The 23,080-nt window shown below is 47.0% G+C and overlaps 1 protein-coding gene across 2 annotated transcripts in view; it reads right to left on the bottom strand.

Annotated features, from left to right (window-relative positions):
* Positions 1–22,845, bottom strand: part of ENPP6 (ectonucleotide pyrophosphatase/phosphodiesterase 6) — a 108,057-nt gene extending 85,212 nt beyond the window's left edge. Inside the window, exon 1 of one of the 2 annotated variants that reach the window (XM_032328878.1) lies at positions 22,464–22,845. In XM_032328878.1, the coding sequence (XP_032184769.1) occupies positions 22,464–22,704 (241 nt within the window). In that variant the 5' untranslated portion in view covers positions 22,705–22,845. The remainder of the gene's footprint in view (positions 1–22,463) is intronic. The other variant, XM_032328877.1, reaches the window with a different exon arrangement.
* Between the last annotated feature and the right edge of the window lie 235 nt (positions 22,846–23,080).

Here is a 23,080-nt window from a genome sequence, read left to right as displayed (position 1 = left end):
AATTTCCTGGATTTTCCCTTCTTAACCCACCCGGGCGGCCACTCAGCCTTTCAGGCCGGCTCTCGGGCTGGGGCTCGGGCTGAGCAGCTCTGTGTGTCCAGCTGGTCGGCGACTGCGTGGGGGAAATGGACTAGGGCTGGGAGGATAAATAGATCCCGGTGGTCACATGGGGACTTCTTCCCTTGGCCGCCCCTGTTTTCACGGCCATGACTCTGTGTGGGGGTTCCTGAGACCAGAGGGGGATGAGGTCCATGAGGTTATTTCCCCCAAAGCATTAAACTTTATTCCTCTAGGAAACGGGTAGTGAAAGATGTGATTTTAAATAGAAATTTCTGGACTAGGTTTCTAATCCCCCAAATCCTACCTCAAGCCAGGCCATTTTCCTTCTTTTTAAAAATCATAAGGCTGCATCTTAACAGGGCAGGGGCGCGCGTAAAAACTAAATTCATGGTTTGCGACGTAAATGTAGAGACACAAGGCTTCCAATGCTAACCAAAGCTGCAGCTCCAGCTCGGTCCCCTAGGGATGGCACTGAGGAGCGGACACCAGGTCCAATAACAGCACCACCTTTCCTTTGACAGGAGCCGGGGTCGGAAAGTTTAGGGGGAACCGATCCTAACAACAGATAAGAAACAGCCCCCTGCTGTGGCACTGGGATTCATGTTCCAGGAGCCTCAACTCCCTCATTTTTTTTTCTTTTTTAAAGAAAAGAAATGAACCGAGAAAGACTCTGAGGCCACAAAGTCAAGAGAGTGCCATGGGCTGGACTAGAACCTACTTCTCTTGCTGCCAGTTCATGGCTGCCCTCACGCAGATCTCTTCAAGAGACCGGAGAAGCGACCAGGCCAGCACCTAACATTGGCTGATTAACGTGGACAGGAAGGGACTCCCGTGAGAGGAGAAGGGGTTGGGTTTGGCAGTGAATAGAAAAAATATAAAATACAGCTAAGCAAAATGCAGAGCGAACCTGTTTTGGCAGAAGCACTGCCTTTTTATTGCATTTTGTTAAGGGTTCTTATTCTCCTGCTGACCACAGAGCCACCTGGAAGGGGAAGCTGGGCTGAGGCAGGACACCTTCGACCTCACACTGTGTCGCCCCGGGGAACTATTGTTTCTGAGAACTTTTCCAGACTCTCCATTATAAATGTCTTAAACTCCCAAACCCGAAATCTCTGGGGAGTACAAAAGAAGTCGTCTCAAATCACCAGAGCGCTGCTTTCCTCACCAATTTGGAATTTAGTGAAAAGGCAAAACGTAAGCATTTTAAGTTGGGTGTCTACTTGGCTCTTAAAATATTTGAGTTCGCAAGGGACTTTATGATACCCGTTTCCGCTTTGTAAATCAAGGACGTGTCCTGGGTTGGGTGTGGACTGGCCTGGGGGAGAAAAAGGCAGACAGAATCCCAGAGCCCTGCCCAGGGCGATCTTGGCCATTTCTGCTCGGATCTTTCTCCCGCTGTGAGACTGAGCACGTCCCCCTTGGCAGACTGGCCGCGGGACCTCCCTTTCTGTTAGGAGTGGGAGTGGGATGGGGAAGAGAGAAACTGGCCTAGTGTTTAAAATAAAGTGGTTTCCAAGTAACTTTAAAACCAATACAAAGAGGCATTTACTGAGTTCCTACTGGGTGTCAGGGAGCATGCGTGGGATGTGGAGCAACTCGGACTCCCTCTCCATTGAGGGGTTGCCGTGGCCTCCCAGGAGCCCAGAACCAAGGATAATTGGAAGCAACAGCCCAGAGATGCATCTTGGTGGTCTGGGTCAGGATCCCAGATGTGGCTTATCAAAAGAAGCCTGTTTAAACCATTCTTCGCAACTGTTCAGCCTCGGCCATTTGAGATGAGTAGCTGAGTGTCCGAGGTTGAATCCTCTCTTATACCCGCCCCCAGAAGCGCTCATTGTTCATATTGTCCATTGAGGCTCACAAAGGAGGGTTTAAAAACACAGTTGCCCATGAGTTCGCTTAGTCTGGAGGAAGCCTGGAAAGGCACGGACTCTTGCACTGTGGGGAGCTGTGCGTGCAGGCATATGCCACGCGTGTAAAGCTAGCCACGAGCTCACTGTCCGAGAGACAGACACTCAGATGGCCACACAGATGGCCACACAGGGTGGAGCTGCCCTGAGGGCCACTTCCTTGGAGGCAGGAAAGGAGAGGCAGCATGAGGCCACGGGAGGATTTTGGACTCCTGGTTATTCTGTTGCTTGGCTTTGTGATCTCGGGCAAGCAATTTACTACCTCACAGCCTTGATCTCCTCATCTGTGAAGTGGGGATAACTATGCCTACCGAACGGGGTTTTATGAGGATTGACAGATGCAGTATTTGAAAGCACCCAGGACTGAGCGCTACAGATGTACAGACATATAAATACTGCAGACATCTGGGAAATGTACATTCTGCTCCCTGCTGGACTGTATCTGGAAGACAATAGGAGTGCTGTAGAGATGTAGGCCATCCATTGTCTTCTCTACCAACCAGAAGCAGCATGGCGAAAATGCTGACAGATGGATAGGGGTAGGAAGTCCTCTGCCCTGGTCCTATTGACGCACTTCCTAGCTAGGTGGCCTTAGACAAGCTGCTTACCCTCTCCAGACTTAAGGTCTGTCATCTGCAGAAATGCCCTTATGTAACTCCCAACTGTAAAGATGATTATAAAGATCGTGATTATAGAGATCAATCGAAGGCATCAAGATGAGAAAGGAAGAAATAATCGTCCTAATTTGCAGGCAACATGATCTTGCATATTCTTGTATGCACAGAATCTGATGGAATCCACGAAATACTATTAGAACTAATAAACGAGGGGCGCCTGGGTGGCTCAATGGATTAAAGCCTCTGCCTTCGGCTCAGGTCATGATCTCAGGGTCCTGGGACTGAGTCCTGCATCGGGCTCTCTGCTCAGCAGGAAGCCTGCTTCCTCCTCCTCTCTCTCTGCCTGCCTCTTTGCCTACTTGTGATCTGTCTGCCAAATAAATAAATAAAAATCTTCAAAAAAAAAAAAAAAGAACTAATAAACAAGTTCAGCAAGGTCGCCATATACTAGATCAACACCCCCAAACCAACTGGGCTTTCATATGCTGCAAAAAGGAAATTAAGAAAATAATTCCATTCACAATAATATAAAAAAGAGTAAAGTGCTTAGAAATATCTAACAAAAGAAGTGCAAGACTTATGCATGGAAAACTATCAAACATGGCTAAAAAGGTTTAGAACGTGAGTAAACGGAAACCCATCCCATGTTTACAGATCAAAAGACATCATGTTGCTGAGGTGGTGACGCTTTCTAAATTGTTCTAGATTCAGTACAATCCCTATCAAAATCCTAGCTGGGTTTCTTTTTTTTTTTCCCCCCAGAGGTTGATAAGCTTATCCTAAAACTCACTGGGAAATACAAGTGACTGAGAATAGCCAAAACAATCTTTAAAAACAAGCACAAAGGCTGGGGGGAGGGGTAGAATCACATCCTGATTTCAAAGCTTACTACAAAACTAAGTAATCACAGCAGTATGGTCTTGGCATACGGAGGGACATATGGAATAAAATGGAGAGCCCAGGAATAAACTCTAACATTTATGGTCAGTTGCTTTTCAACGAAAGTGTCAAGAAAATTCAGTAGGAAAGAAATACTCTTTTTGACAAATGGTGCTGGGTTCCTGCCTCACACGACACACGAAAATTAACTCAAAATGGATCACAAACGTAAATGTAAGAGCTAAAAGTACAAAACTCTTAAAAGAAAACACAGGGGTAAATCTTCATGACATTGGCTTAAGCAGCTATTTCTTACATATGACATGAAAAGTACAAGTGATAAAGGAAAAAAAAAATCAATGAATAGACTTCATTAAAGGCTTTCACACTTGAGGCCACGCCATTAGGAAGGTGAAAACCAACCTGACTCCTAAGAGAAAAATATTTGCAAATCACATTTCCTCTAAGAGAAGTATATCCAAAATGTATGAAAAATTCCTATAACTAATAATAGAAACAGATAACCCTGTTTTTAACACTGGGTAATATAATTTGAATAGACATTTCTCCCAAGAAGTTATAAAATAGCCACTAAGTGTGTTATGTCAAGGATCACTAATTATTAGGGAAATGCAACTCAAAACCACAGTGAGACACCACTTCTCACCCACTAGAATGGCGATAATGATCAAAGACAATGGCAAGTGTTATTGAGGATATAGGGGAAACGGGACCCCTCATACATCACCGGTGGGAACGTAAAGTCAGGCAGCCATTTTGCGAGCCAGTCTGGCAGTTTCTCAAAATGTTAAACGTAAAATTACCACATGACTCAGCAATTCTACTCCAAAGTACCTATGCAGAAGAAATGACAACATACATCTAGACAAACACTCTGTACACGAATGTTTGTAGCAGCATTATTCGCAACAGCCGAAGACTGGAAACAACCCAGATGTTCATCAGCTGGTGGACGGACAAACGCAGGGTGGTCTGTCTGTGTAATGGCGACTCCTTGCCAGTGGAAAAAAATGATCAACTGATAGGACATGGATGAACCCCAAAACCACTATGAAGAGTGAAAGAAGCCAGATCCCCCAAAAAAACACATATCCTATGGTTCAATTTATATAAAATGTCCAGAAAAAGCTAACCTTTAGAGAAAGAAGGTAGATTAGTGGTTGCCTAATATAGTTGCTAGAAGTGGGAATGAGGAGCAAATACCGGGTACAAGGTTTTGTTGAGAGGTGATGGAAACAATCTAAAATGATATTGTGATGATAGCTGCAACCTCTGTAAATATACTAAAAATCATTGAATTGTACACTATAAATGGTTGGATTTTATGGCATGTAAAGTATACCTCAATAAAATTGTAATAATAATTTTAAAAGATCAGTGGAGATCACAACTATATAGACCCATAAACCAGCATATCGACAGGCAAACAGCAGCCCCCGAATCCTCCAAATACAGAATTCATCTACAAAGCACTGTCCCTCCTGTCCAATCCCTGCTGCTACGTGCAACCCCCCAATCTAACGACTTATTGTTTCTTCTTTTCTTTAATTCTTCTGTTTGATAATTCTGTCTCCTGTTGAAAAATCTTTTTCCTTGATTACTTTGACCCTGTTTGACTCCTGCTGATTTTCATTTTGGGTCTTTGCTACGATGGTCTGTGATGCTGTATTTCTTCTTTGTCTCTGTTCTTCTTTCTCCTTCTATATCACGCTCCCTAAATTTAGCAAGGTCCCTCAAGGTTTCATCTTCTCTTGCTATAATCTTCCCAAGGGGATCTCATCTACTCATATAATTTCCTACCTCTCTGATGACGACTCTGAAATCTTCATCCCTAAACCATCATGACTGGTAAAGAAATCACCACCCAGATATCCTGCAAGTACCCAAGGTCTGAGAATATAAATGATTTTATATGAACAATTATAAATAAACATAAAATCAGTTCTAAATATAAAACTGATTTATATTTCTATTACTGCAGTGAGATATTTTACTGAAATATGAACTAGCTTGTTCTCTTTTTAGATATTTACTTCCATTGTGTTTCAAGCGGGCACCCAGCCCCTTTTGTCTTTGGAGTGGTCTGTGTTTCTGGAACAACAGCTGATACTGCCTGCTGGACACAATCTTTCCCCTGGGACACTGTATCATCTCTAAGGAGCTCATTTGAACATACTGTGAACACGTCTCTGCACGGGAGAATCTAAGGAAGGCTTGTTTGCCTTTGAGGGAAGCAAAGAAGAGAACAAGGCAGGGTGGACTACATAACTGCCGGGACCTAGTGCAACAGAACCATGTGTGATCCCTTGTTCATGAATTAGTAAGAATTTCAAAATGGTGACAGCAGAGCATGAAAGCACGTGCAGGGTCCCTATAAGCATGGGGCCCAGTGTGACGGTATAGGTCACACAACCGTGAAACTCATCCTGGTGGAGATTTTTCCTCCAGACCAGGGAGAGCTAAGAAGGATTTGCTGGTCCAGTGAGAGCAGAAAATGATGCACTGCTCGGTGGCGGAACTCCACGGAGAGGATTGACATTTGAGAGACACAACAGGGGAGGCTGGAGTCAAGGCGCAAGGTTTTCCAGCTCAGAGCAGCAGAGCCTGGTTTCTGGAGCCACATGGATTGACATGGACCAATGACAAGGGCTGCTGTCCTCAAGGCCTTCGGACTATATATGACCCAGGACCTTTGCATTGCCCTAGACGTGGAAGAAAAGTCACCCCACTACCCACCCAGCACTGACTGAGACTGAATTTCCACTGAGCCCAATGGGATGGGAGTCAGAGTCAGATTTAGGATTTTTTTTTTTTTCAGTTGTGGCAAAATACATGTAATATAAAAATCATCATTTTAACACCATTTTTCAGTGTGCAGTTCAGTAGCATTAAGTGCATGCATGCTATTGTGCAATATCACCATCATCCACTTCCAGAACTTTCCTTATTCCAAACTGAAACTCTCTCCTATTAAACACGAACTTCCCATTCCTCCCAGCCTGTAGTTACCACCATTCTACTTGCCGCCTCTATGAATCTGACTACCCTAGGTACTTCACATAAGGGGAATCAGCTAATATTTTTCCTTTTCTGTATGGCTAATTTGACTCAGCATGTTTTCAGGTTCACCCACAGATTTGGATTTGGGGAGGGTGGTCAGACCTAGGAGGTCAACTTATTTGGGGTTAAATTGTAAATTTCTATTTTTTCTTTTAATTTTTTTCATATTTTTATTTAAATTCGAGTTAGTTAACATACAGTGTAATATTGTTTTCAGGAGGAGAATTGACTGATCTGTCACTTGCATAGATGATTTCTTTGAAGACTATAAAGACACGCACTGTTTCTGACGCATTCAAGATTGTGAACTTGGATCCACTTTACACACAGATCAATTCATTAGCATGACCAAAAGACGAGCTTCAGTTCTTGTCTGATACTGAGACTTTTTTTTTCTCTGATCCTCCATATCCAACCCGTCTTGCCCATTCCCTCTCCACAGAGCCCAGCATCTCCTTGACTCCAGGTTCATTCTGCCTCTGAGGACCTGACTCCCAGGCGAGCTCTCACTGCCGACCTGGATGGCCTCCCACAGACCCGCAATGCTCAGAAATGTCACAGTAGGCGTCTCAAAGCCCAGTCCCGCTCTCCACACACTCTCCATCGTTCCCGCCTCTGCCCCTTGACTTGCGTAGGACCAGCCACCCTTAAGGCCCGTCCTCCAAATCTCAACCAAGTCCAAATCCTTCGGCTTTATTTAAATATCAGCACCTCAGCAAGCCTTTCCTCTTCCCCACGCACTCTCAGAAAGAGTCTCTGTGTCTCCTGAGCCTATTCTATTCTGTCCTGTGATTCTATTTATTTCAACACATATTTAGTTGCTTAATTCCAAGTTCACCCAAGACAGAAGCCATGTCCTGGTCATCTCTAGACTAGCGACTTATTTAGGAGAGTAAATGTTTGCTATATTCTCACATACAGAGGATTCATGCGTGAATGTACTGTATGCGTATATGGCCGCATTATATGTTGTCGCAGTTACCAAATTCTGTGGTTCAGACAGTAAGCGGTAAAGGAGTTAGCAAACTCAAAGCACCACCCAGCTCTGAAAGGTCCCTATCTGTGGGTCAAGGCCCTTCATAGGAAATACATCTCATTTGGACTTGCAGGAGGACAGGTGGAGAGAAGCTGGCATGTGGGCTGGAGCGGAGGCTTGGGGCTTCCAGGGAGCACGGGAGCAGAATCCTTCCACAAGCAATAAGTAGCATCAGCAAAGGGAAGGACTGAGCGTTCCCAGAGAGGCCTCCAACGGAATTAGTGAGGTGACAAGGGAGAGGTAAGACCTCATTCTCCAGAATTCCATTCTAGTGGGCATTTCACAACTGGCCAACAGGACCCTAAACAGTAGGGACTAATCTGATGTCCACTGAGGGAACCTCCTGAGGTGAATTTTCTGAGACACCCACACAGCTGGCTACTCATTTCAAAAGCACAAACAGATGGCTGGGATTTGGTCAATAAAGTCATTTGTTCCCCCATCTGATTATTTTAGTTTTTAGCTAGATGTTGAAATCCACGCAGACACAGTCTGAGAGTAAATTCTCTGGAACAGGATCTTCTTATCTGCTCCATCAGAACTTGGGGGAGGTTTTTAAGAAACTTAAAGGATAGCAGCCAGCCTTCAGTGACCATCCGTGGCACCGGGAAGTAGAGAGGATGGCTCAGCCATGTCCAAACACCAGCCCCAGCCTTCTAGGTGGTTCCACCTCCTCCTTGATCAGATCTTGGAGGAAATCTCACAGAAAGCTACTTTGACTCTCATTCCCTTTCAGCTTATACATCCTGGGAGAGGTTAATAAGGGTGAGGGAAGAAGCAGGAGCCACCCAGGCAGGGAAGCCCCGCTGTGAAAAGGGGGTGGGTCTGGAGCAGAGCTGAGAGCCCAGGCAGAGCAACCCACCGGACAAACAGGCGGGCAGGGTCACAAAGGACACCTGGGCTTCTGTCCCCGTGCATTCGAGGGACGCCAGACCCCGGTTGGCCTCGGAGCCCTGTGCTTGGTGAGGCTCTGCTCTTACCTAGCCGCTGGGTCTGAATCTTAGGCCTCGGTCTCCTGTTCTGCACAATGAGACAAACAAATGCACCAGCATTTCTACAGCTGCTTCTGCTTTTCACATTGTGTGACTCTGAATGCCTCTGGGGGAAATTTTGGATTGGGATATAGTGGGTTTTGTTACATATTCCCAAGCTCATTCCCATAGTTATAATGTTCTATTTTACACTGACGAACGCATGCTAAAATGGACTCCGACTGTACCGGGAGGGGTGCCATGGTTTGGGACGAGGCCAGCCGGCTAACCTGCAGGGGAAGGGGCTGCACTGGGAGTACCGGGAGCATGGAATCGGATCCACCCACAGAGCCCAGCACAAGGGAGGACAGCCCTGCCTGCTGTCCAGGAGTCCAGGATGACAGGCTAAAAGCAGCGACGGTGTTGCTATGAGCCCCGGAGGAGGAGAAGCACATTCGGTGTGAACCTGAAGCGGGGAACTGAGCAGCCTATGAAATACGGCCAGAAGGACTCCAGAACCCAGTGCGATCCACACAGATATATGAATGCACCAGTGGTTTGTTGAAGAGTGGTGGAACCTTAGTAGGGAATGTTCAGCAACAAAATTCTATAGAGACTACAAAAAAGATACATGACATAAGGCTTTCCCCCAGGGGTCGGACAGAAGTCCCGTTACTAGTTGCACCAGCAAGGTCCGACAAACGGTGTCTCTTCTGAGCAAGCACCGGACCCAGACACAGACAACTAACACTCCCTTGCCCGTGAGCAGGTGTAGACCAAAAGCAGGACGGATTGCTGTGCGGACTGGTTTTGTCCTCAGGGGTAGTTGGAAGGACCCACCTAGGGAATAGAAGAGCCTTCAGAGGGTAGAAACAAGGTTGGGCCTGATAGACTGTCTTCAGTCCTGCTTCTCCGGGGGGCAGTGGCAGCTCCCCTGAGGTGACAGTGTTCCATGAAGGGTGATGGGAGTGGCCTTCACCATGATCTCCTGAGCCCTGGCTGGTTGTTGCTGGAAAGCCTGCGGTATAGACTGAGAAGACCAAAGCAAACCACAGAACAGTGCTTTATGCCCACTAGGCTGGAAAGCATCTTTTTAAAAACTCTTTCAGTGTGAATATATTTCTTAAGTCACAAGGGCAGTGCAATGGACCAAATGTCCAAAGTCATACACTGAAGTCTAATTTCCAGCGTGATGTTATTAAGAGGCTGGGCCTTTCGGTGGTGCTTAGGTCATGGGGATGGAGCCCTCATGAATGAGATTAGCACCCTTATTAAACGGACCCCAGAGAACTCTCTCATCCTCCTTCTGCCAGGTGCGGACACGAGGAGAACAGGGCCATTTGCAACCCAGGAGAGTTGCAAGAATCCTCGCCAGAACCAGACCCACTGACATGCTGATCAGAGACTTCAAGCCCCCGGAACTGCGAAAAGTAAATTTCTGTTGTTTGTAAGCTGCGTAACCTACGGTTCTTTGTCAGAGCAGCCTGAAGGAAAACAGGGGGCCTTATTCATGCTAAATTAAAACGTCTACTTACTCAAATAGAGATGAACACGTTCCACTGGATATGGATATATTTTTAATTTAATATTTTGAGTAGAGAAATCATATTGTTCAAAAGACGGGCAATAAGACATTGCCCTGCTCTATTTGTTCCTCACATACCTACAAGAGGGAACCGTGGCTCTGGTTTCTTTTCTATTTTTAAAGGTCAGTTTTTCTTCCATTTGGCAAAAATCCTTGCCAGGGCCCCAGTGACCTTGAATGGGGGTGTCTTCCAGCAGAGGTTGCTTGTGCCTCCTGCCTCCTGGTGGGGCCCGGCCAGGCAGAGGGTGGGAGACAGTGTTTCTGACCGGAGACCGGGAGAACATGTGTGAAAATTCTGTAACATAACTGACCACTCACACAGAGTACATGGCCTGGCAGTTGGGAACAGCTCAGGGAGAGAGGCTTGGGGACATTTTTCAGGAGTGTAGACGCTGGTGACTGCTCTGAGGGGCCCTCGTGGCCTGACATGGCCTGGCCTCACATCTGCCCTCTTTGGTGGACTCTTGGCGGGGTGTCTCTGCAGGTCAGGGTGTTTCCTAGAGAGGAGAGCACACCCAAAGCCCAGAAAGGGAGCTCAGACAGCCAGAGAGGGTGAACCTGTGGGACAACCCTTTAATAGGCTTCCATTCCCTACACCCTCCACAGGGGCAGGGGCTGGCGCAGGTGGGGAGCATGTTTGAGGCTGGGCCTGTGATCTGCCAGGGAATGAATGATTAGAAGCCCAATATTGGAGGTTTTCTCCTAAAGACCTATGTTTGTTTAAGGTTTTTGCCTTCAACCATTAGTGCAGAATGTTTCCTCAAGACCACTCGAGGAAGTCAAATCCTTATACATATAGATATTTTTCAGGGAGAACTAGACAGCCACAGAGGCACTGGGCTCAATTATTTGGCTTGTGTGCAGAATCCGGAAGAATGGCCAAGGCCCAGGGATCCCTCAGGCAAACTCTAGGGGTGGCTGACTCCTACATCACTAGAAGGGGGCACCTCCATCCCCTGCCTCTCACTTTCTCCTCAGGCCAGCATCCTTGTCCCGGGCCATCAGCAGCCAGTGGGGTGAACCACAGACTACTTCCTTTAAATGCATAAAAGAGGTCAAAGGGGACTCCCTGTGATCCTAACAGAGGAGGCAGAACATCACTGAGAGCCCCATCCGATCACCCTCTCCCTCCGCCCCACTGTGGCCCCAGAGAATCTCCTTTGAGCCTCATAACCCTTCCCAGCACCTAGAACAGGGCACTTAGAACATTCCCAGCATGTAACTGGCACTCAGTAAGCGCACAGTTAACCCCAGGGCTCTTTCCCAGGCCTCCCATCTTTTTTTTTTTTTTTTAATTTCTTTTCAGTGTAACAGCATTCATTATTTTTGCACCACACCCAGTGCTCCATGCAATCCGTGCCCTCTCTAATACCCACCACCTGGTACCCCGACCTCCCAACCCCCCGCCCCTTCAAACGTCTCAGATTGTTTTTCAGAGTCCATAGTCTCTCATGGTTCACCTCCCCTTCCAATTTCCCTCAACTCCCTTCTCTCCATCTCCCCTTGTCCTCCATGTTATTTGTTATGCTCCACAAATAAGTGAAACCATATGATAATTGACTCTCTCTGCTTGACTTATTTCACTCAGCATAATCTCTTCCAGTCCTGTCCATGTTGATCCAAAAGTTGGGTATTCACCCTTTCTGATGGAGGCATAATACTCCATAGTGTACATGGACCACATCTTCCTTATCCATTCGTCCGTTGAAGGGCATCTTGGTTCTTTCCATAGTTTGGCGACCGTGGCCATTGCTGTTATAAACATTGGGGTACAGATGGCCCTTCTTTTCACTACATCTGTATCTTTGGGGTAAATACCCAGGAGTGCAATTGCAGGGTCATAAAGAAACTCTGTTTTTAATTTCTTGAGGAATCTCCACACTGTTCTCCAAAGTGGCTGCACCAACTTGCATTCCCACCAACAGTGTAAGAGCGTTCCCCTTTCTCCACATCCTCTCCAACACACGTTGTTTCCTGCCTGGCTAATTTTGGCCACTCTAACTGGTGTTAAGGTGGTATCTGATCTTAAAGCCGTGGGAACTCAGGGGTGGGAAGATGACAAGACTTATCTGATGCCCAGCGGTCCTGGCAGAGTCAGGAGCCGAACCTGGCACCCTGCCCTCCCTCCTGCGCCCTCTCTGCTCCGCCAGCGCTTCCCAACCTGCTTCGCATCAGACATTTGGGTTGGACAAAGTGGCATGAACACACAAGGCTGCTCCTCCCCAGGGGACGGGGCAGGGACCAGGACCCCAGCACCCAGGCTGGGACCCTGTGCTGCAGACATGTGCACGGTGACCCACTCATCCTCCTGCTGCACACCTGGTGACCACCAAAGCTCTTCGAGGCAGGCAGCCAGGGGCCATAACCTTCATCGAGGGGTAAAATACCCACAGTAACCCCGACTACAAGTCTGTTCATGATCCCAGCCTGAGCAGCCCTTTGCCCAAATGCGACGGCTCCACGTGGTTCCCTGACCTGTCTGCCGGACCCTTTCTCCCTGGTAAGGAAATGGCAGAAGGTAGGACCAGGTTATGATTGAGCACAGTATCCGACAAGAGCCAAATGCTACACGCGGGAGCCAGAGGAGCCCCAGACCTGCCCCGGGTCCTCGCCTGGGAGACGGTGGACACAATGGCGCTATTCATGCGAGAGGACTCTGAAACTTGAGTATGTGTTGTTTAAAATGTCTCTGAAATAAATGTTATTAGCACGCTGACTCAGGCTCCCTCCAAAATAATTTTAAATGTCTTTTAACCCATTTCTGGCATATCGTTCATGATGAAGCAGGTACTGAGAGCAGCGTGCTTCAACCAAACTCCCAGAAGCCTTGGCAAGAGGAATACGGTCCTATCCATCAACACCGGGGGACGGGAAGGGGGAGGGGAGAGCAGCTATGGTTGGAGGACCGTGCCGGAGAACCTTCTGGAAAAGGGTTTGCTGTTATTATAATCAAAAGCTTTCACCACATTTTTAAGCTTTACCCACAGCCCTAAACCGTTCCCTTCTTCAAGGGTCAGGTTCCAGCAGCTGAATGCCATATAACAAGAACACCCTCTCATCACCATGGAAGCCAAGAGAAACACAATTTTTGAAAAGTGGCACTTTGGTGGAGAGAAGTCTGCTGATGGGAGCTTAAATAATGACACACCGGGAAGGATTATTTTTGTACATTCCTGGAACACATTTTTTTCTCTGAGCCTGAGCCGGGTCCTGCCCTTCACACTTCTGTGGCCCTGTACGTTACCCAGCCAGCCTGCTTCTTGAGGCCGCGTGACCAGGACCCGTAAGAAAGATGCGGTTCGATGTCCCTGGGAGGTAAATGACAAGATGCAGACCAAGCGCAGGCAGACGGGAAGAGAGATTTAACTGTGTGTCTGTGAGAAACACCCAGAGAGAAAAGAAGTCCATTCACTGGGGACCCACTGGGATCCACTGCAGCATTTTCCATCTTTGTTATTCTGCATGTTTCTGGAACTGTCCTTTAAGACACTCTCTCTGATCCCCTAAAGGGCCAATTCAGATGACTCTCCTACTTCAACTTGAAATCTATTCTGATAAAATCTACTTCCCCCAGTGCCTAGGTGACTCAGTGGGTTAAAGCCTCTGCCTTCGGCTCGGGTCATGATCTCCGGGTCCTGGGATCGAGCCCCGCATCGGGCTTTCTGCTCAGCGGGGAGCCTGCTTCCCTTCCTCTTTCTCTGTGGGTCTCTCTGTCTATTTGTGATCTCTGTCAAATAAATAAATAAAATCTTTAAAAAAAAAATCTACTTCCCCAAAGAGATGGGTCTCCAAGCTTCCCCGTCTCTGGTCTCTGCTCACAGGAGCCCCGAGCTCTGAGTACCTCCGGGTCCTCAAATCAATTCCTGCTCCCTTCCTCGTACTTCCTCCTAGCCCTCAGTGCTGAGTGGGCCTCAGTGAGGGCTGCCTTCGAGCTGCTCCTCAAACTCAACCCCTCACGTACATGAAGAATAGAGGCTTGAACGTTTCAAGTGGAAGAGGAAGAAAGAAGGAACCTACTGGGCTATTTTCAGTGCAGCTTTCAAAGCCTTCCATCAACTGCACGTCTTTTCTTTTTTTATTCCCAAATTCACCTCTCCAGCCCTTCAGCCCACACTCAAGTGGTGAATGGGTTTAGTGCCCTTTCACTCGCCTTGTTCTGCTTCTCTGACTTGCATGGGCTGTACCTCTCACATTGGCAGATTTCAATTTTTCTTTCTTTTTTTCTTTTTTCTTAAGATCTGGCCCCAAACACATCTCCTGCTAAAAATCTTTCCACTCATCTTTCAATGTTTAGTTCTAGATGGAACTAAACGGAAACATCCAAGCCCAGAGTAACTCCCAATAATACTTCTCTGCCCGCCTTGCAGACACTTACACGCCATTCCTTCTCACGAAGACCCACAAGCTTCTTATCAAATGCAGCTAGTGCCTGTTCAGTGGGCGTGATATGCTGCATTAATGTTCAAGACAGTTCCTGTCCCCACTATGACCTACTGGCATCAAGCTTGGCCCTATAATTTGCTTTGCCCAATGGAATGAGTAGATGTGATTTGTGCTACTTGGAGCAAAGGTTCTAAGCATTACCACATCATTCTGCCAGGTTCCGTTTGTCCCTTAGCCACGTGAACAGCTCATCCCATACAGAAGTTCCTTTTTCAGCCTAGATCTCAAAATGAAGAGGAGATGGGGCAGAGTTAATCCTTAAAGTCCATACATGAGTGAGAGATAAACCATGGTTGTAAGCCTCTGATACAGCTTGTTACTACAACACAATTTTGCCTAATCTTAGTGATAAAGTGTGTAATAGGTACAGTTTTTATAATGGTGGCTTTACATGAAGGGTCCCACAAGCCTGGTGGGTAAGTTTTCCTTTCTCCATTCTAATGACAGATAATATTCAAACTTGCAAGAACTTGTTCAAACTCTGGAAGTTAAGAGGTGACAGAATAGATGAAATCAGGTCTTTTGCAGCAAATTCATAGCTCTTTCCACTCTACCGTGTGGAAGGGGCTGACTGTGCTCCCCAAAAACGTGTTGAGGTTCTATCCCATAGTACCTGTTGAGTGTGACCTTGTTTGGAAACAAGGTGTTTGCAGATATAGTCAAGTAAAATGAATTCATTAGGATGGACCCTAATCCAGTGTAGCTGGTGTCCTTGTAAGAAGAGAAGAGACACGGAGATACAAAGGGAGAACACCAGGAGACAACGGAGGCAGAGACTAGAGTGAGACGTCAGTGCATCGACCGGCCAGGAAGACCAAGGATTGCTGGCAACACCAGAAGCTAAGAGAAAAGCATGGGAGACATCCTCCCCTACAGTCTTCCAGAGAGCATGGGTCTGCTAACACCTTGATTTCTGATCACCAGCCTCCAAAACCATGAAGGAATAAATTCCTGGTGTTTCAAGCCACCCAGCATGTTGGAAATCAGTGCATCATGTTACAGCAGCCCTAGGAAATCAATGCACCATGACTAACTCAGTTCTGAGGTGGGAACCCCTAGAAACTCTTAGGATATGGGGGACAGAAGACGTCTGTCTAAAAACACCTCACTCTTCCGTTGGCAGACTTGCGTCACCCTCCTGACTATGTTTGTTTCCAAGAGCTGGCCTAGCGTACCATGTCAGGCAGCTTACACAACAAGAATTTCTGCTTCACAATTCCAGGGACTAGACATCTGGTAGCAAGATGTCATCACAACTGGCCTCTTCTAAAGCCCCTCTCCTTGGCCTGTAGATGGCCACCTTCTTCCCGTGTCTTCACATGGCCTTCCCTCTGTGCCCACCTGTGTCCTAATCCCTTCTTTCAAGGACATTAGTCCTATTGGGTTAGGCCCCACCAGATATAAATCTGCAGGGTCGGAGGACATGATTCAGCCCCCAACGCGATCTCGTGTTTCCAAATGTCTACAGAGCCTGTCATGATGCCTGGGTTCCCACCTCGGCCACTTAAACAATCTGGGATGGAGGCTCAAAACATAAGGATGGCCCTTCCAGCCCTTCAAGTGGCCAGATCCGACCCAGGTTCCGACAGCCAGGACCACACGAAACTTGTCCTTCATTGTCCTCCCACGGATGTTCAGGTGGTTCTGAGCCATTGGCCTTGCTCGAGTTTTAACGTTGCCTCTGCTTTCCTGGCTTCAGCAATCTTGGTGAGAATCAGGTTCTCGCTTGGGCTATGCTAGTTAAATCTCCTCCCAACGCCGCATGCCTTTGATCTCCTACTTTGGCACAGCCCCCTCCTCATGGGTGACTTTCCTTTCAACCCTCTTATTGCCTCCAACCTTATAGTCAAAATTTAAAACAAAATCGATGACATGTTTTGAGATATATGAGATTATTAGACATAGCTAGTAATTAGTTCTCCTAAATGGCTGTTAATTGCTTCCACAGAGCAGAGCATAATTTCAGGTTTTTCCCTTCTTTTTAGTTTAGGAGTTATCTAGAACCAAAATAATAACTGACAAGTTCCCTGAAACTCGGAAAGTTTTAATCATCATTATAATGCTGCTTCGTGATAACAAATTTTATTTAAAGAAGGCAGAATAAATAATCCACGGTGCGGAGATGAAGAATGGAGAGAGAGAGAGAGAGAGAGAGAGAGAGGAGAGAATGATGGAGTCACGTGGGCTCCTCAGGTAGTGAGTGGGGAAGGCAGATCACTGCAGTGACTTCAGGAAAGAAATCTGAAAAAAGAAGGGAGCGTAAACCTTGAGTCTTTCTGGGGCAAAGCATTCCAGAGGTGGCCACCTGCTTGGAACAGGGGAGAAGCAAGGGGAAGAGGGTCAGGCATGAGCTGGGAAAGGAACGGGATGGCCGCATGGGGCCAGTTCTCAAAGAACTTTGGATTCTACTTGGAGTGAAAGCAGGATCTGCTGGAGGGTCTGAATGGAGGAGCGACATGATCGGATTCATGCTGTATAAGGACTACTCTGGTTGTCCCTGGAGACGCACAGAAGGGTGCGCAGGGCGGTGGAGGGAACAGGGGCTGTTGGGCAGTTCTGGCAATAGAGGGTGTGGACTCTAGGGCTGGAGGTAAGAGGAGTACAGACTTGGCCATGCACCTGGGAAGGATGGCCCTCTCGGGCTGTGAGGGAGAGTGAGGTAAGGAAGGGACCAAGGAGCGAGCAGTCGGTACAATCAGAGGAAACTGAGAGGGCTGTCGGGAAGGAGAAGCAGGGCCCAGCCCAGCGCTGCTGCTGGGCTGGAAATAGAAGCCTGAGGATTGACATTTGACCATATGAGGTCTCTGGTGAAAATAAAAAGTGGAACTGGGTTTTGTGCAAGAGAGAAAGGGAGGAGGCATACTGGGTATCGTGTATTCAAGGAGGCGTCTAAATCGAGGGACGCTTACGTGCTGCGATGAATGTCCCTGAGCAGATGCTGAGCTTGGGGGAAGGAGGGTGCCCTGGAGGCCACGTCCACACCGCTAGTGCTGTGGGGATGTAGGGGTCTGTGGGCAGCCCATCAGGTAAAACCTGAGTTCTCCAGAAGACTGAGGGGGCAGGCTGTTTTCAAAACGTGATTTCTCAAGTATCTTCTGTAGTGATTTCTGTTGGTTCAAGTGACAGCCGGTTTTCATTTAAATCAGCTATTTTCACAAAAGCAGGGGAAAGCGTACCTTACCCTGCAAGATCTTACTCCATAATGTTGCATCCTTGGTAACTGGGAAGAATTTGTGTCCATGTAATTTCTAGGAGTGCAACAGGAAAGACGTTGGCACAAATATTAATTCTAATGGTTAACAGCCTTGGTTTCCTTGGATTCCAGTAGATCAATGAAGCACCTTTACTCAGGCTCTAATGGTCTCCTGGACTGGTCTTGAGGAGACTTCTGTCCCCAGGTCCCCGGTCTGACAGCTGACCTCCTCGGCACTCCCGGGCGGGGGTCAGAGTCCTGCTAATTGCTGGTGAGAACCTGACCTCTGACCCCTGTCCTCTAGTGTCCGTCCTGTTACTGACATTGCTTGGTGTCTGGAGTGAGGCACCCAACCTCCCTGTATTTTATTTACAAGTTTTTAAATGTCGAACTGATAATGGCATATTGCAGAACAAGCTAATCTCAGCATATGCTTGTCTCCTTGTAGATTATCTTCAGTAAAGATGAAATTCTAGACCAGCTTCCCTGCTACTCAGGACATTTCTAGACCACTTTCTGCAAATGCTTAATCAGAAGCATTCAAGAATTACAAACAAACGTTGCCATCAGCCTTGATAAAATGATACTAAGTTATACTTCCTCAAAAATATCCACCATTTTCTCTTACCCATGATTTGGATTGAATACATCATTGCTTTTCTTCCATGGATTTTTATGTTAAACTTTACTTAACTGTGAATTAACCTCAGAGAGAGAATAACTTTACAACGAGATCTACGGTAAGAGAGATCAAAACAGAAAGCAGGGGCACCTGGAGGGCTCAGTTGGTTAAGTGTCTGCCTTTGGCTCAGGTCATGATCCCAGGGTCCAGGGACTGAATCCCATGTCGGGTTCTCTGCTCAGTGGGGAGTCTGCTTCTCTCTCTGTCCCCACCCCCCGCCCTGTATACCCGCCACACACTCTCTCACTCTCAAATCAATATATATATTTTTTAAATTAAAAACAAAACAGAAAGCAGAGCAGTGGTTGTGTTTACACTGCAACTGTGTTTTAACTGAAAAGAGGCTGGTCCACACAGCTCTTCAGAAAGAGAGCTGATGCACAGTGGAAGATCTACACCTGTGCGGGCCATGCATGGGGCTCTTGACTCCAGCTCACAGCCCACCTCCTTCAAAATGCTTCACCTGCCACCACAACTGGAAGAACACTCTTCTCCCTTCTGATCTCCTGCAGCATATGAGGAAAGGACCCTCAGGCTATCTGTGTATTCGTTTGCTGGAGCTGCATAACAAAATACTGGGCAGCCAAACAGCAGTGCTGGAGGCTGGAAATCCAAGGTCACGGTGCCAGCAGATTTCATTTCTGGTGAGGCCTCTCTCCTTGGCTTGCAGATGGCGCCTGCTCACTGTGTCCTCAGGGGCCTTTTCTCTGAGTACATTTATTCTTGGTGTCTCTTCCTCTTCTGAAAGAATATCAGATTGGACTGGGTCCTCTCTAACAGCCTTGCTACACCTTTCTCACTCTCTGAAGACTGTATCTTTACAGTCATTACTGTATATATTACATTCAGAGATACTAGGGGTTGGGACTTCAATACATAAATTTTGGAGGGAAACAATTCAGCCCTTTTCATTCATCTTAGAATATTAGTAGGTACCCAATGTGTTTGTCCTCCTCAACTTGATGGTGGGCTCCCTGGATGAAAGGCCCTGTTTTAAGATTCTGTGTATCCCCAGCATTCAATCGTCTGATGGATCTTCTTGATCACTATTAGAATTTTGTTCACATTGGTCCTGCTGCCAATATGTATTTTTTTTTTCCAATATGTATTTTGACGGAGAAAAAAAATCAGCCACAGTGGGTTCGTGTCAGTGACGAGGCTAGACGATTTCCCAGGTTCCTTACGCATCCGTTACTGTTCATTCCCCGTCACCATCCCTGTGGCTTCCCCAAAAAATCCTCCTCTCTAGGGTGTCAGACATTTGCTTCATTTCTCATATTTAGGCCTCCCAAGAGTTGCCAGTCCTAATTTTTTTTTTTTAAATTCCCTATGTACTGCTTATTTTCATGTCTACATCTGGCAGTGCCTGAGGTCCTAGCCTGACCGAGGATCTGGAAGCTGAGGGAACAGGCTCAGGGCAGTGCATTGGGCTGCCCGAAGTTGTCCGGCACCATCCTGACCCCAGGAAGACTCCAACCAAGTTTTTCTAGCTCCAAGGCCAATAGCTTAATATTCCTCATTATGCAAAGTAAGAACACCAAACGCTTTATGTCTTGTGGGCAGTAATTCATGTAATGAAGTGAGATCATCATCTCTCTTAGGAATTCTGATGAACCTTATAACAGTATAACTTTTAGTGCCAAAGGACCCAGCATGCTCCTTTTGTCGATTCATAAAATGCTCAAATGCTCAAACCATATGTTTAAGTACAATTCCCAATGGATATGTTCTTCCTTAAATGAAAACGGGAATTTTTCAACATCAGGTGGAAAACTCAGCATGGCCATTGGGAGGAATTGTCTCAACATAGCCCCGAGTCAGTTCCAGGGCAGTGGAGATAAAACCAGCTTTGTGGCCTGGTGCTTCCGGCCCCCAAGCTTGCTCTAGGCCATATGCTCACTCGGTAGGTACGAGATAAACCCAAAGACACATGTGCGTGAACGTGAGCCTTGTTAGACACGTTCTGTGTACAATACTGGTTCCACGGGGTGCCTGGGTGGCACAGTCTCTTAGGCATCCAACTCTTGGTTTCAGCGCAGGTAGTGATCTCAGGGTCATGAGATCGAGTCCCACGGGGGGCTCTGCGCTCAGTATGGAGTCTGCTTGAGACTCTGTCCTTCTCCCTCTGCACCTCCCACTCGTGCTCTCTCCCTCTCTCAAATAAATAAATAAATCTTTTAAAGAATATTGCTTCTATAAAAGTGTAAGTAAGGCTTTCAAATACTACTTCTTACCACCTAAAAATATTCAGGCAGAACATATATGGCGCTCAGGCTAGCCTCGGTCTGACAGTGAAGATGAGCTCTTTGCCAGACACTCATGGGCTCTGCCTGTCCCATCACGGAAAGGGCTCTCTGTCACAAGGAGACAAGTGAAAAAAACCCTAGTCGGAGAAGAAGGTATGTCCCCGCGTGACTGGCATTTTGTGCCAATCATTCATTGTGCCAATATCAGGAATGTGGGTCTGACAAACAAAAGGCCAGGCCACCGGCTTGGTTTTGCTGTGCAGGCTGTCACAGTCCCCTTTTCCTCACTGGAGCCTGGCTCTCTAAAATGGATTTTGTTCATTCTCCACTGGCCTGGAGAAAACTGCACGTGGCTCTTTATGAATTGGGTCTCCCAGCAAGACTCTGCGAGACAACCGGAGTGGGGGTGGTCTGCGTGTGTGAAACTCCCGGGACAGAACTGGAGTCAGGCTGTGACACACAATGCCATCTATGTGTGGCCCAGCAGCCTGCGAACCAGCTCCCTGCAAGGGCAGAAGCATGCCAAGTGGGGACGAGAGGACTTTTGTTCATTCTCTTTATCTTACTGAGGCTGGTTGTTTGTCTGTTGGGGGAAATTAAAAAACAAGCAAATAAATTCCTTGCCTGGGTGCTGTCTGGATTTTTTTACTCCCCATGCTTTCATTCCTAATTCTCCAAAGTATCTTCCCCCCTAAATTTTATGGCATTTTTATGTACAGATGCATCCACTACCTACGCATGAAGTCAGAAGTATCAATTTGTCTTTCTAGACTCCTTCGGATTTGCCTCGGTGTGGAGATCCATAATGAGATCCAAGAGGTCTCCTCCTCTTCCCATTAATATAATTTATAGAGTTTTCCTTATGCTCGGAGCACGTAGCAAAGTCCTGCATAAGCAGCACTAACAGCGCATTCTTAACAGCCTCCCTGGACAGTTTGCTAAATTCTTTCTGAAAGCCTCTTGCTGGCCCTAACAAAGGTTAACTAAAAAACAAACCAGAGGCTGGGAATCCCACTGTGAGAGCAGAAAATATGGTTCTATCGCACAGATAGAGGACTGAGTTTGTGCAATCACATTTGGCGTTCTGGAAATCCCTGATGAAGATCATTTTTAGGCAAAAAATCAGCTTCCCAAACCCAACCGTGCTCTGGGGTTGGCTAGGGTTTTGTTTTGTTTTGTAACTAAAAGTTAAAGATGGGAATCCAAACCATGAAACAATTTTTTTTCTTCTCCATGTCATTGTACTTGGCCCAAGAAAGCAAAAGAGGGACAAGTGGCATTGCTCAGTAGTTCTTCAGGGAATGACCTACACATTTTCTCCACACAATCCAGGAATCCTGTGTGTAATTTTCATCATCCAGCACATTGATAAACAAGCGAAAACACCTCCAGATGACAGATGACTGCAGAGCAAAGGGACAGAAGGAATTTGGTACCAACACACATGCCTTTTTAGCTTGAACTTAGAAAGTACAGAGTTAACTAGAAGTTTTATTGGTGAAACAAGTAACTACTTCTAAAATCATCTATTTATGTCACATGTTCTCCACACCAAAACAGGTCCTTGGGATAACTTTTGGAGAAAACACAACTGTGGGGAAAAAAAAAAAAAAAAAAAGTCTCAGCCAAGAACTTTGGCGTCCCAAAGGGCTAGGGAAACCTGAACATTTAAATCAGACTTTGATGCCAGGAGCTCACTGTTCCCTGTTGGGACTCTGGCCACCACCCCCACGCCACCCAGAAGAGGACACAGTACTCACCAGTCATTAGGGTGTAGTAATTGGGGTAAGACAGACTGGGAAAGTCGGGGGTCAAGTAATCCACTTTTACTCCCCGGCTCACAATCTCTTTGAAGCCAGGCAAGGACTCCAGGGCCTCATCACTGATGTAGTCAGAGCGAAAACCATCCAGCAGAAACACCAGGAGCTTCCGGCCGGCCGCGGCTGGCTGCGCCAGGCTGAGCGCGAGGACCAGCAGGAGGGCCCTGAGCTTCACGGCCATGCTGCCAGGAGCCCGCCCGCCCGCCCGGCTGGCACAGCCGTCCCCTTGCAAAGACTGAGGATGGAGAATCTGTAGCTATTCTCTCTTCTAGGGGCTGGACCTTGACTGCTGGCCTTCCTGAGCCAAGTTCACTTTCAGAATTTAAAGGTACAGCACCCCCTTTTAAAAACATCTATGCTCACCCTTTACTAGAAAGTCTGGAGACCAACTCTTTCAGAGAAGCCAGGTCCCCAAACAACCCAGAATCGACACCAGGGGAGATCGGGTGACCTTATTATTTTGGGTGAGCGTTCCAGAAATACAGGCACCCACAGAGAGGTAGAAATTTAGAAGATGACGGAAGTCCACGCCAACTTTGCCGTTGGGCTAACCAAGG

Source organism: Mustela erminea, chromosome 21 (assembly GCF_009829155.1).
Source record: "Mustela erminea isolate mMusErm1 chromosome 21, mMusErm1.Pri, whole genome shotgun sequence".
Classification (NCBI taxonomy): Eukaryota; Metazoa; Chordata; class Mammalia; order Carnivora; family Mustelidae; genus Mustela; species Mustela erminea.
The sequence above is the reverse complement of the archived record's forward strand: the minus strand, read 5'-3'. Positions and strand labels throughout refer to the sequence as shown.